The sequence below is a fragment of the Palaemon carinicauda genome, chromosome 30, assembly GCF_036898095.1.
Source record: "Palaemon carinicauda isolate YSFRI2023 chromosome 30, ASM3689809v2, whole genome shotgun sequence".
Taxonomy (NCBI): Eukaryota; Metazoa; Arthropoda; class Malacostraca; order Decapoda; family Palaemonidae; genus Palaemon; species Palaemon carinicauda.
The window spans coordinates 86,049,471-86,062,696 of NC_090754.1; the positions used below are offsets into that span (position 1 = coordinate 86,049,471).

Sequence of the window (13,226 nt, forward strand, 5' to 3'; positions counted from 1 at the left end):
CACAAAACCACAGGTTTTGTAATTACTTAGTGCCATCAGATGTCTACGCTGTCCTCTAGGAACATATGAATGTCCATCTTCAACCAAATCTTACTTGTTGGGAGTAATAATTTTCTCGTTTACTTGCCACCCATGATCACCCCTTTGATCCTACCAATGAACATTTTGTAGATTGTTAGATGTGACCCCCGCCAGTAACATCCTGAGAAAGCTGTGATTCCTAGATGCTGAGGACTCATGATGGGGGAGAGAGAGTGAGCTTACATGCTGATCAAATTTGTGTAGGTTCAGTCTCTAGGGTATTGTGTAACAGAGCACTTACCTATGTACATACTTAAAATTTTTTGAACTGTAACCTCAATAATGGATTCTGCATAACATCAATGAATCTCAAAAGATCAGTAACAATAACTTGTGGGCTCTGCTCACAACAAACACTCATAAAACAATATCAGAACTAGTTTGCTGTATAATCAGACTGTACATAATTCAAAACAAACACAAGACAAAATATAACTAACCACTGAATCTATGTACTTCTCAACCAAGCTCCTTCCATCTGCACCTGCTACTTGACGCCAAGTTTCTTGCGAATGTAACCTTACTCCTTCTGCAACATAGTACCTGAAAAAAATCAAAATTTTAATAGTAATTTCTAAGTTTCCTAACTAAACAAACCTGGGTTCATTAATAGAAGTATGACTTCAGTGAAGATCAAACAGCTGTTTAAAGTTTTACGAGTTAGTAATAGCATCGGGCTGGGAATAGGTAGACCCCACCCAAACGGCAGATAAATTAACCTACACTAAAATCTTAACCAAGACTTGCAAGTTGATTGAGAAGGGCAGTGTAACTTAATGAACACAAGTGGGATAAATGTAGAATACTATTTAAATCTGTGATTTATTCCTAAAAGAATAAAAACTCCCACCCTTTAATAAGAAATTTATCTTTATGAAGGCAGATGTCCCTATAACCAAGATTGGGTAATTTACTAAACAGGAAATTTCCAATGTAATCTAGTCTTGTGGAAATGCAAAAGTGATGACTCCTACCCATCTCTTAACTACCTGAGCATAAAGATGTTGCAGGTATTAAGCTAAGTACTTACCATGAGGTTGATATATATATATCATGTTGAGAGAATGGAGAATGGCTGTCTGCTAAAGAAGGTGATGAATGCAAGAGTTGATGGGAGAAGTACAAGAGGAAGGCCAAGGTTTGGGTGGATGGATGGTGTGAAGAAAGCTCTGGGTGATAGGAGGATAGATGTGAGAGAGGCAAGAGAGCGTGCTAGAAATAGGAATGAATGGCGAGCGATTGTGACGCAGTTCCGGTAGGCCCTGCTGCTTCCTCCGGTGCCTTAGATGACCGCGGAGGTAGCAGCAGTAGGGGACTCAGCAGTATGAAGCTTCATCTGTGGTGGAAATGTGGGAGGTTGGGCTGTGGCACCCTAGCAGTACCAGCTGAACTCGGCTGAGTCCCTGGTTAGGCTGGAGGAACATAGAGAGTAGAGGTCCCCTTTTTTGTTTGTTCTTGTTGATGTCGGCTACCCCCCAAAATTGGGGGAAGTGCCTTTGGTATATGTATGTATATATATATATATATATATATATATATATATATATATATATATATATATATATATATATATATATATATATATATATATATATATATATATATATATATATATATATATATATATATATATATATATATATATATATATATATATATATATATATATATATATATATATATATATATATATATATATATATATATATATATATATATATATATATATATATATATATATACACACATATATATATATATATATATATATATATATATATATATATATATATATATATATATATATATATATATATATATATATATATATATATATATATATATATTTGTATCTTTCAATGTTCGTAATTTGAATGTTTGTAAATTGAGGACCTTTTGTGAAGTGCAGTATAGAAAGTCTGGTCAAATAAAGAAATGGGAGACTTAAAGCTTTAGCAGCAACAGTATGACACATGGGAATAAAATTAGCATTACTATTTACATTTAATCAAATGCCAAAGATTCTAAATAACAAATTAATATCATAAAAAGGAAATGATCAACAAAATCAAGTTAAAACTAATGGGAATGAGCAAAATCAAGAATAATCCAGAACTGGCTGATTTCTAAAGAACGGAGTTAAAATTCTTTTCAATCTACACACACTTAAAATAAAATGAAAATTAATGTGTAAACATTCAAGATGGAGTCTTCTTATTTGTCTATTGAGTCTGGCAGGAAAGGAACTCATTAAGCTCCAAACTGAAAACTTACCTATTAAGACATAAACGAGGCAAAAGCAGAGGGAAAAACTTTTCTCTTGCTACCGGAGGGAGTGAAAGCAAAAACTTCCTTGAAGCCACTGATGCTGCTAGACGCACCTGGAATAATAAAAGTTCATTCAACTGATGAACCACTCACTATTTTACGTTACATTTAAATCACAGGTAGCACTACCTTGTATTTAACCTTTGACCTAGGACTTGCAGAGTGGTTGAGGCATAAAGTGTATCGTAAAGGTCTCAGATTTGTATGGTTAGGAAATATACAAATTGATTAAAAAAAAAAACCTGTGATTTGTTCCTTTACATATTACAAACTTTCAACCTTAAATAGGAGACTCATCCCTAGGAGGGTGGATGTCCCTATAAACCAACTGACTGATTTACTGACCTGGGAATTGTCAATGTAATTTGGGCCTGTATAGGAACAAAAGCCATGACTCCTGTAAACCTCGTGAATGGTCTTATAAAAATCTATAGCTTTCCAGATATGAATGTTTAAATGTATAGGCATTATAGGAGAAATGGGTATGCATACAATATATCCATCCTTCCCCTCAAGCAGAAAGATGGGGAAGTAATTAAAAACAAAATTGTAAAGAAAATGTTCTCTGTTGAGTAGCGTCCATACATTGATCCTTCGGTCCGGCTACACAATGGCCCGACTGCTAACCACAAGGGAAGAAGATAGGAAAAAGGACAAAAATTCTTAGCTTTCATTCTTGGACTTATAGTGACCACTACCTAGGACAAAATGTTTCTTGTCCCATTAGGCGGCCTCACTACACAAACTGTTGAGGAGTTACCATAGGTCCCTAGGAGAATGTAAGGGACTTGTGGGTATACACCCGCAAGTAGCGGGCAGTAAAGGTTGCCAGATGGTTCCCGATTCCTGCTTTTAGCACTTGCTCCACAGATAGGTTATGCCAAGGATGTTGGAAAGTGTCTTTCACCGCTGCTGACAGGTCTTGGACTGCAGAACAAAACACACGAAGCTTCTTGTTCAGCTGAATGGCAAACGAGTCAATCCGTGGGGACACCCAATGGGCAAGAAGTCTTTCTATCACGCAGGGTTATAAGGACTGCTAATGGCCCCAGAAGGCTGAGTGAATCCGCTAGACATTCTTCTTGCCTAGAGTGTACCTTTCTGATAGCTCCACTGCATTGTTGCAAACCCATGTGTGTGCCTGCTTTGCCAATTCAGAGAGGGGCTGGGACACTGTACCCCATTGCTTGTTGACATGGGCTACTAAAGTAGCATTGCCGCTGCCCGTCACTGCACGGTGTACCATATCAGTCTATTGGAAAGATTCCTGTACCAGGACCACTGCTTGCATTTCCAAAAGGTTGGTGTGCACGATCTTTATGTGTCATTGTACTACAGTCCTGAGGAGGTCTACTTTCTCAGTTGTGCGGCCCATTCCTCCTGGAAAGTGTCTGTGAACAGCATCTCTGGAGGTGGAAAATCGAGCGAGACACCTTTTGTTAAGCTTTTGTCATCCAACCAGCATCTGGAGGTAGAGAGTCGAGTGGAACTCATTTGTTAGATTTTTGTCATCCAGTCACCACATGAGCTCATCCGACGATTCTAGTCCCACAGGAAACTGAAAGTGTTGAGGATTGGAGGATGCTGAACTTTCAGTCGGATTGGTGGACCGCTATTTGGAACAGAGTGCATAAAGTCATCCATTTTGAAGGTTACACAAACTGTACTCCCTGTCTCCATCTTGAATGGCATTTGTAGAACAAATGTGTTCACAGGAGAGAGACATGACAGGAACTCCACCCTCCTATTGACTTCAACAATAATTGGATGATTTCTAGCGAATTTTTCTTCACTATCACTTTTACTTCTGATGTAAGTTGGAGAGCAAGTGATTGGAGGACAAGAGCTGATAAAAGGAAGGTGGTAATTGTCCTATATGATTTACACCACCTGACCTTCTGTGATATCTCACTACCATGTTGCACATTGGCTTGACAGGCATCCCCCACACTTGTAGATTTAGAGTAATGGTTCTCTGATCTTGATTAGTACTTCCCCTCCTTCTTCTACCACCCAACCTGGCACAGACAGGTTATGAGCAAAAATGGGTAGCATGGTTCCCTCCCTAGAGGTGCAGATCGTGACCTAGGATTCATCATCCGCTGCTTCTGTACTGGAAGGAAGATGCTTTGGCAGCAGCTATTACAGAAAGGCTGCAGCCTTTGAAGGTCACTTCTCTGAAGATAAGGGAGTCAAGACTCTTTTCTCCACTTGTCGATGGCATTCTCGATATCCTTTTGTGGGAGGAGTGTCAAAATGTCCAAGGAAGTGAAATATCTGCATCCTGTCCCAAATGATTGGAGAAGCATGCTGCTACTGTGACTCCTCTTCAAAAGCCTGTTAGCCCACTGGTTACCAACTGATGCGCTATGTAGGTGACCAGTTTCGCCCCTAACAGGATGAGGTTGGTGTAATTCTTTTTAGCTTCAGGATCAGACAGATCACGAGACGAAGCAACATAAGCTACTGTTCCAGGCCAGTTGTACAGTCAGTCCTTATTCCTAGGGGTTAGGTAATTGAGACAGGTGCAAAAATCCAGAATCGGCAAATGCTTGCTGCCTTAGGGTGGGTCAACTCATAACCCACCAACTTAATGGCCATTACCTACCTGTAGTTGAATGACATACTAGGTAATCCACTGTACTGCGCTACATTCTTTTCATGTGGTTTTTATCATGGTATTTTTAGTTCTTACTACTTTTTAAAGGTAATTGTACATTATTAACAAGTGCAGTGCAAGGTATGATGACTCATAAACCGAACATCATCACCGCGACTCATTGAACTAGTCACTGCCACATCACGCTTTGTATGAGTTTCAACAAAACACTTGTTTGTATCTAACACTACTGAATGATACTATAGAGTAAGAAAAAATCCCTAACAGCTGATATTTGAAATGCACCAGAAATTGAAAATCAAAAGTGAAAATGCTTTAATGATGCACAATTATCTTTTTCAATCGTAATTTTTAATTACACTATTAGTAGTTTTTTTTTCTATAAATGTATGAATACAATATCTATCCTACCACAAGTGAAAAACACACACAAAAATAAACTCTCTCTCTATCCTACCACAAGTGAAAAACACAAAAAAAAAAATCAAACTCATGTGCTTGCTAGTGTTGATCAAATTGAATTAAAACTTGATAATTGTAATTGAACAGATTTTATTTCATCATGTAATGGTAATTTTAAACAGATTTATTTTGAAATAAGTAAATTTTTTGTTAACATATCAAGAAGTTACTGATAATTCTATATAAATTCTAAATTCAGTAGGGTCCCGAATTATGAGCGAATTTGATCAATCAATGGCTTCACATAAATCGAAAATCGCATATTTCGAAAACACATCACAGGAATATTTCCATTAGGGCCATGGCAAACAGCAACTTGCCTATTCAAACGTGTTTACTACCCATTTTCAATACTTTCTATGTACTATACTATATTTTTTCTAATACTAAATTGTTCTTATAAATAAATCAAACATTTAAAATGCTTTAAGTTTTAATACCTTCAAAAAGGTTAAAATTACAACCAGGATGGGTGTAAATACTGTATATTTCCCCTTGTAAAACAACCTAAAATTAGGACAAATTTTAAAAGGATCAAGTCATATCTATTGTATAAGACAACTGATGAATAGCAAAATCATCACTGCATAGAGTAGCTTTTGTTGTATCATTGAAAATCAAAATTAACAAAGTAAAGGCGATTTTATATCTTGCGTTTTCTAAACACGCTAAAAAGCACAATAAAAAATGGAAACCATTGTTCTGTTTACGTTCATTTCTGATCATAGAGAAGAAACGAACGCATTTACACATCTGTGTTTAGGTTATTTACCAATTATTGATTATATGATGACTGTGTTATTACTAATGTTGTGTTACCTAATTTTTCTTAGAACTTCAAAAATGAACGAAATGAATGCAATTTATACAATGTTTTTCCCAAACTCGCCGCCTAAAATGGAAATCTTTCGTTCGTTTAATATACGCTCCATCGTCAATCCTAACGAACAAACGAACACAAAATAATCGTACATAATTATCGTACGAATGGCAACCCTGAATACCGATAACATGCAAATTTTGAGGTTTCGGACAACCACTACTACCGCCATCTCTTGGCAAATAATGTTAACATTACTAGTTCTCTGAAACTAGTTTTTGATGACGGAAGTATTGTAATAAAGAAAAAAAATTCTTATTTCTATTTTACTTAAACACACAATTACAGTGTATGACTATACAAAGCATATCATGCGCTCTCAAGTCAATCCTTCCTAGCTACTATGTAAGTTGAAAAAATTAATTACCAGTACAAATATGGAAAATTGAAGGTTTTGGACAATTAGGCTAGCCTACCAACAGATTAACACATCGAAGTTCGAGTAAATAAATAAAATTAAAATTACCAGTAAGGATATATACCACAATTAAATTGAGTATATATGATTTTCAGTCAATCCTTCCAAACTATTATCCTATTAATGAACATTATGCAATTAGAATACCCTAACAACAACACAACTGACGTCAAGAAAATAAATATTTTGATAATTCCAAAAGTATCTTTCTTGTAATGGGCAAACCCTGACTCTTTTCATCCAAAACTGGTCTTAAAATTTTGCCCTTTACATAGTAACATAGTGTGAGTAATTATGCATGACCGTATGTGATTTTTTATCTAATATGTCACACAGTTTTCTGTATCACGAATGACTAAATCCACAAAGATCAAACCAGAAAATAAGGAGGGCCAACTCTATATCTAACTCGTAGCTTACAAGCCGGCCATATCCACAGCTTTTACTGCAGTAGACTCAACGGCTGAGAATGAAGTGCTCTCATACTTCAATCTGACAGTTGTAGTACCTACTGTCAGTGTTGTTACATCAACTGGAAGAGGCAATGGAACTGCCTTCTCTAGTACTTAAATCTTTCGCTGCCGGGTAAGTGCTGGAGGCAGAAGCTTGGAGTGGGTTGACAGGAGGGAATTCTTATGCCCTGTGACCTGTGAACTTACCAAGAACAAGAAGATCCATACAAGCACTGGCCATGGAAGCCCAAGGGCAGGTTTTGAACCTTGAGGGTTGCCAAAGCTCCGATCAATCTCCATTATCCCACACTTGATGGGTTCTGAGGAGGTCTCTCCAGGGTTGTTTAACTGTGATGAGGGGTAAGACCTTAAGCAAGGTGGATTCAGACTTGGGATTCTCATTTTCCACCGGAAACAGACACGTTTTAGGAAAATGAGAACACTACCTCAACCAAGAGTCCTCTCCCCTCTCCCAAAGGGAGGACTCGACAGGAACAAGAGCAGATTGATCCTTCCCTTTGGAGTACTCTGCCAAAGAAGAAGGGATTGGGGATTGTCACTAAGATTCCAAAATCTTTCAGCCTTTCCCTCTTAGGTTAAGGAGACACTAGGTGTCCTGGTCTCCAAAGGATAAGAGAGAGAGATGCTAGACGATCCGAGAGATTGTTCTCCGAATGTAACTTTTTTGGATAAAGAAGGGATATGATGGGAACTTCCTCCCTCTCTCCACTCCGTGGATTGTTGAAAAATCATTCTTGGTGGCACCTGTTACTTATCATTGTTACAGCTATGCATAGGAGGGTTTTGCTGAGAAGCATATTCTCTAGGCTTTAGAAGGATCACTAGAGGCAGACCCAAATACATGTCTTGTACCTTAATTGTCCAGGGAAAGTAAGAGAGGAGAAGACTGGTGCCCTTCAAACCATTTCTTTTATGCATAAGAGGGTATAGAAATTGGTCTGAGTCTTACGAGACTCCTGTTAATCAAGTCTGCCTTAATTTTTTTTATTAATTTCTTTTTCTTATAATTAATATAGTTTGAGGGCCCTAACGAAGACCAGGAAGAGGAGATTAAAGAACTAGAAGAGAATGAGGAACATGCACGCTTCTTCTTGCTCGCCTTTTTTGGGGCCTCGGAAACTAATGACAACATTCCCATGGGGAAAGAGGACACAACGGATTCTTAACAGCAGTAGACACCACTAGCAGGTGTCACGTCCTTCAGTGCCTCCAAGGGTGAATCAGGTGTCAAGAAGACACCACAGGGTCTGTCTTAGAAATCCTGGCAGCAGTCTACAGACTGTCTCCCACCAACAGAATAAAGTACCAGGATGTCCAAGAAAGACCAAATTCCTTAGGTTTAGGGTTGTGTCTTTGTCATCATATTGCCCTACATAGTGAGGTGATGACTGTTTGCTCAGTAACAGGAACAGGGATAATGAGATTAAAGGCAGGTTTGTACAATAAACCGTCATATTTGCAACTTCATACGGAAACAACTGCAGATCTTTGTATTCTTTATTTAAATTCATCCCTAGAACACGACAGCCTGTTTGCACACACATCTATTTATTCTCGAAAGAGAAGGCAAAAATATTAAAATGCCAAAATTATCAAGGCAGCAATAGTACATGCATACAGTTTTCTGCTGCAAGCAAAATTGAACGTCTAGCTTGTATTCATGTAGGAACAAATGAAATTTCAGAATTTTCCTATGTACAAAAACGATGAGCACATTACAGTATATACCTACAATTACATATTACAGTATCAAAAATTCTACAGATGTAAATTTATGAGTCATTTCTAGAATAATTACTATTATAAAGATTTATGCTCATAAACTCAAAATATATAAAATGCAAGAAATAAAGATAATCTTACTTGACTCCAGTTATCTGCCAATCCTTTAGCTAGATTCTGAGATAATTGCTCCCCAAACGTAAAAACTGGATTAGTCTCCAGTAATTCGGCTGGCTCTGAAAATGTAATTTATTAATTTTACACTTATATACTGTACTTCTAAATAAATTCTTATAATTAATCTGTATTTTTCCTAACTATAAAAACATTAGTCCTTTAAAAGGAGTACTGTATGACTTCAGTGAAGCTGAATCAACAGTTTCAAACTTTAATCTAGGACCTGCCCCCTCCCCAGGTAGAGTAATCTTCACAATGACCATTAACTTCGGGCTTGGCAGGTGGTTAAAGAACTCAGGTTTGTATACTGTAGTTAGGAAAAATACAAACCATTTTTAAAAATTTGTGATTTGTTCCTTTAGGTATAAAAATATTGCCCTTTAATAGGAGATTCATTCTTAAAGAAAGTCCCTATAACCAAAACTGGCTGGTTAACTGACCAGGGATATGTCAATGTACATTGGTCCTGGAGAGGAACGAAAGTCATGACTCTTGTCAACCTCCTAACTACCTGAGCATAAAGATGTTGCAGGTGTTAGACTTGGTCCCTACCAGAAACTGGCAGATGGTCATAGAATAATCTTAATCCTTCGGGATATGGTGTATGATTGTATGGCCATTTAGGACATGGTTTAGCATATATTCCGTCCATCCTTCCCCTCCTGTATGGGAGGATGGGAGAGAGACTTCAATACATACTACTACTACTATAGTGTTGTGCCCTAAGGCAGGTACTTTCATGGATTAGTTACCCTCCATAATTCTCAATACATGGCCACCTTTTTTAGCTTTTGCTACCTTCTCCCTCCCTTCAGGTCATTTAGCATTGAATTCCTTTTATGTCCTATAGGTCTTTGGCCTTAAAATTTACCCTCTATAATGTTCTTCAGTATACCATCTCCTTTTAAAATGTCCTATCAATACATACTAAGTTGTAGAAAAGAGCTACTCAGGTGACTGGTTTACTTGCATCTAGTGTCTGGTGCAGCTCATAATATCACAAATGTTGCATCCCAAAAGAGACTTGGGTGGTGATCGCAACCTCAGACAAAATGCTTCTTATCCTTTGAGGGAACTGGACTCCCAACACAGTCTGCTGAGCACCTACCAGAGGTCTGATGGTAAACTCATTCAAGGACTTGTGGGTATACTTAAGAAAATAGTGGTAGTGAAGGTGTCTAGCATTTACATGCTCCTACTTTCAGCACTTGCTTCACATACTGATTCTTCTTGAAGGTTAGGGTGGAACTAATACCCAACTTCCTGAGAGGGGCATGCAAATCTGATGGTCTCACAAAGCCAGAATGAAACTGTTCTTGGATATTCCTTTTTTCACCCTACTGATGGTGAGGAACAGCCTCTGGTACTATGATCTAAAACACATGGGTTCTCTTCAAGACAAAGGAGCAAGTCATTTTGATTGCTGGCTACGTCGTGGAGGGAAAAGAACTCATCATATTCTGAGTTTTGGCCAAGAATTTCAAGATGAACATACAGACCTATCCCTCAAAATGACTCATGACATACAAGATGCCATGTAGCTTGTCTACTCTATTTTCCTAGGCCTAGGAAAGCAAGCAAACAGTCTTGAATGTCAGATCACCTGTCTGACGATCTCCTAAAGGGCTCATACTGAGACAGCTTGAGTGAGCTGAGAACTCTCGAGACATCCAATTCCGGTGGTCTGAGTTCTCTGGGAAGGCAACACTGCTTGAAGCTCCTCATAAGAATAAACAATTCCAAAGAACAGGAAAAGTCTAAGCACTTCAGTCTGAAAACTTGACTCAAAGTTGAATGATAACTTTTCATTGCAGAGACTAAGAGGAGTTTCTCTCAATAAAGGTAAAAGAGGAAGTCATCTATACATCCGACCAAAGAATTATCCCTTCAAGGACAATTATCACAGGATATGGCACTCTTTCTCAGGAAGACAGCTCAAATAGGATCTTAGCAGTTATCCAAACACCTGAGCAGTACCTCATGAAAAAAACATTTTCTTGAAGGAGATCCTGGATAATTGCCATCCGTGCAGTTACGGATGCCACTGAGTTATGGGTTCTCTAAAGGTGGGGTTGACAGAATAGATTGAGCCATTAGGGTAGTTTTAACAATACCTAGACTACTAGGAGCATCAACAGATCTGTTAACCAAAGTGTGGTTACATGAGAGCTACTAGGATCATCCTCATATTCTATGTCATCAACAGTCTGTTGATTACTTGATGTATCCAGCCAAAGGGTGGAAATGTGTTCTTATTCATGTAGTCCTAGGGATGTTGAAAGGTGTCCTCCATCACTGATCTCGGACTGGTGAACAAAACATAGGAAGCTTCTTGTTCAGCCGAGTGGTGAAATAGTCCATCGAAGTTCGATAGCGACACGAGGCAAAACAGCACAGCCAGGTGATGCATCCTTAATCCTTTAAAAGGATCGGCTGACACTGAAGGAAAAAAGGGCAGACTCTCTCCTTTTCACACTCATCAGCAGCAGAACTCTTCCTCAAATGGAGCACCCACGATGTGTAAGGAAAGCTACTTTCTTATATTCACGTTGTTGTTATCGTTGTAAGGCCACACACACGAGAGATAGAACGGCATCAGACAGGCCAATGGACAGCGTCAAGTATGTTGGATGACATCAGGTAGAACAAAAATCTGTCACACAATTACATCTATCAGTAAACACTGAATATCCTTGGCTTCTTCCATTAATATCCTTAGAACACAAATGTCTGCAAGAGAATTTATACTATCTGAAAGAAAAAACAAAAGATTAAAACAGCCAGTTGAAGATGCCAAGAAATACATCTGCACTCTCCAGCAGCTGAAATCAAACTGATGGTTGCTCTGCCCTCTACCCAGAGGAAACTATGTTTACCTCAGTAAAAGTTTAACGATAATTCCATCTTCTCTTAAATCGTACTCCTATCAAACGTCAATGACTTGTATTACGTGCAAGAACAACGGGAAATTTGACAAGTTTTCTCAGATGTACCCTCAAAGGAGAAAAATGGTATTGAACTTCATCAAATTTTACAAATAAGAACATGATTGAGTAATCATCCCTGCTACATTTCCACAAGAAACCTTTGTATTAGACAGCCTCAGATCACAATTCATTACAGTTACTATCAATACTGCAATTGTAGCAAAACCTTAAAGGGCAGATTTCTACCTGATCTAAAGACAAAGATCTTAGAAAAATAATTCAACAAAGAGGCTATTGTGCACAATTTTCCATTCATAAAGTTTGCAACTTTACCAATAAACAGCATATTTGACTCTTGATCTCTGTGAAGATATGAAAGACTTGAAAGTCCTACATTTTCTCACAGGCTTTTCATCTCTTTAATTTGTCAATTTAAAAAGGATTTTAAAAATTATTTTACTATGCAGATGTGTTTCTTGTCAGACTCTGTTCCACTAATATTCTATGTGAGTAGACATCCCTTCAAATAATACTGTATTCACAATAATCTATGTCTGATTTCACCATTAGAGTAATAATTAAATCAATACCAGCAATAAAAACTCACCACTTGATCCACAGGACACAAGAGCGGCACATACATTGAAACCAGTTTCCCTTACAAACCGATTGGTGTGGGTAAGTGTTGTGAATATGAGATCCAACAAATCCTGAAATGTAAAGAAATTCTGAATTATGAAAAAGTTTTACCAACATCTATAACATATTGAATTTCATCTTAAAACTAAATCAATTTCTAACATAAACAACAATAAATGCAACCATTTCTAGCTCACTGCAGGACAAAGGCCTCAGACATGTCTTTAGTCATGTTTGGGGTTTGGCCATTTTCATTACCATACAGGCCACTAGGGATTGGTGATGGTGGGAGACTTTAGCCTGACCGCTCACACAGCAAGCCTACCCAGTATGGATGGCACCCTGGCTCATCATCATGATACACAAACCCTTTCACAACATTAAGGTATCCCCACTCATAAAGGGTTAATTTTTATTAAAAACCCATTATATTCCCTAACCAAATTTGGAGAAAAGAAGAAGAAGAAGAAGAAGAAGAAGAAGAAGAGGAAGGAGAAGA

The 13,226-nt window shown here is 37.8% G+C and overlaps 1 protein-coding gene across 1 annotated transcript in view; it reads right to left on the minus strand.

The window, feature by feature from the left end:
* Positions 1–13,226, minus strand: part of LOC137623859 (uncharacterized) — a 166,246-nt gene that overhangs the window by 112,255 nt on the left and 40,765 nt on the right. The window contains exons 4-7 of the mRNA XM_068354670.1: positions 12,696–12,798; positions 9,126–9,220; positions 2,356–2,462; positions 522–624 (exon numbers count right to left, since the gene is read on the minus strand). Of these exons, the coding sequence (XP_068210771.1) occupies positions 522–624; positions 2,356–2,462; positions 9,126–9,220; positions 12,696–12,798 (408 nt within the window). The remainder of the gene's footprint in view (positions 1–521; positions 625–2,355; positions 2,463–9,125; positions 9,221–12,695; positions 12,799–13,226) is intronic.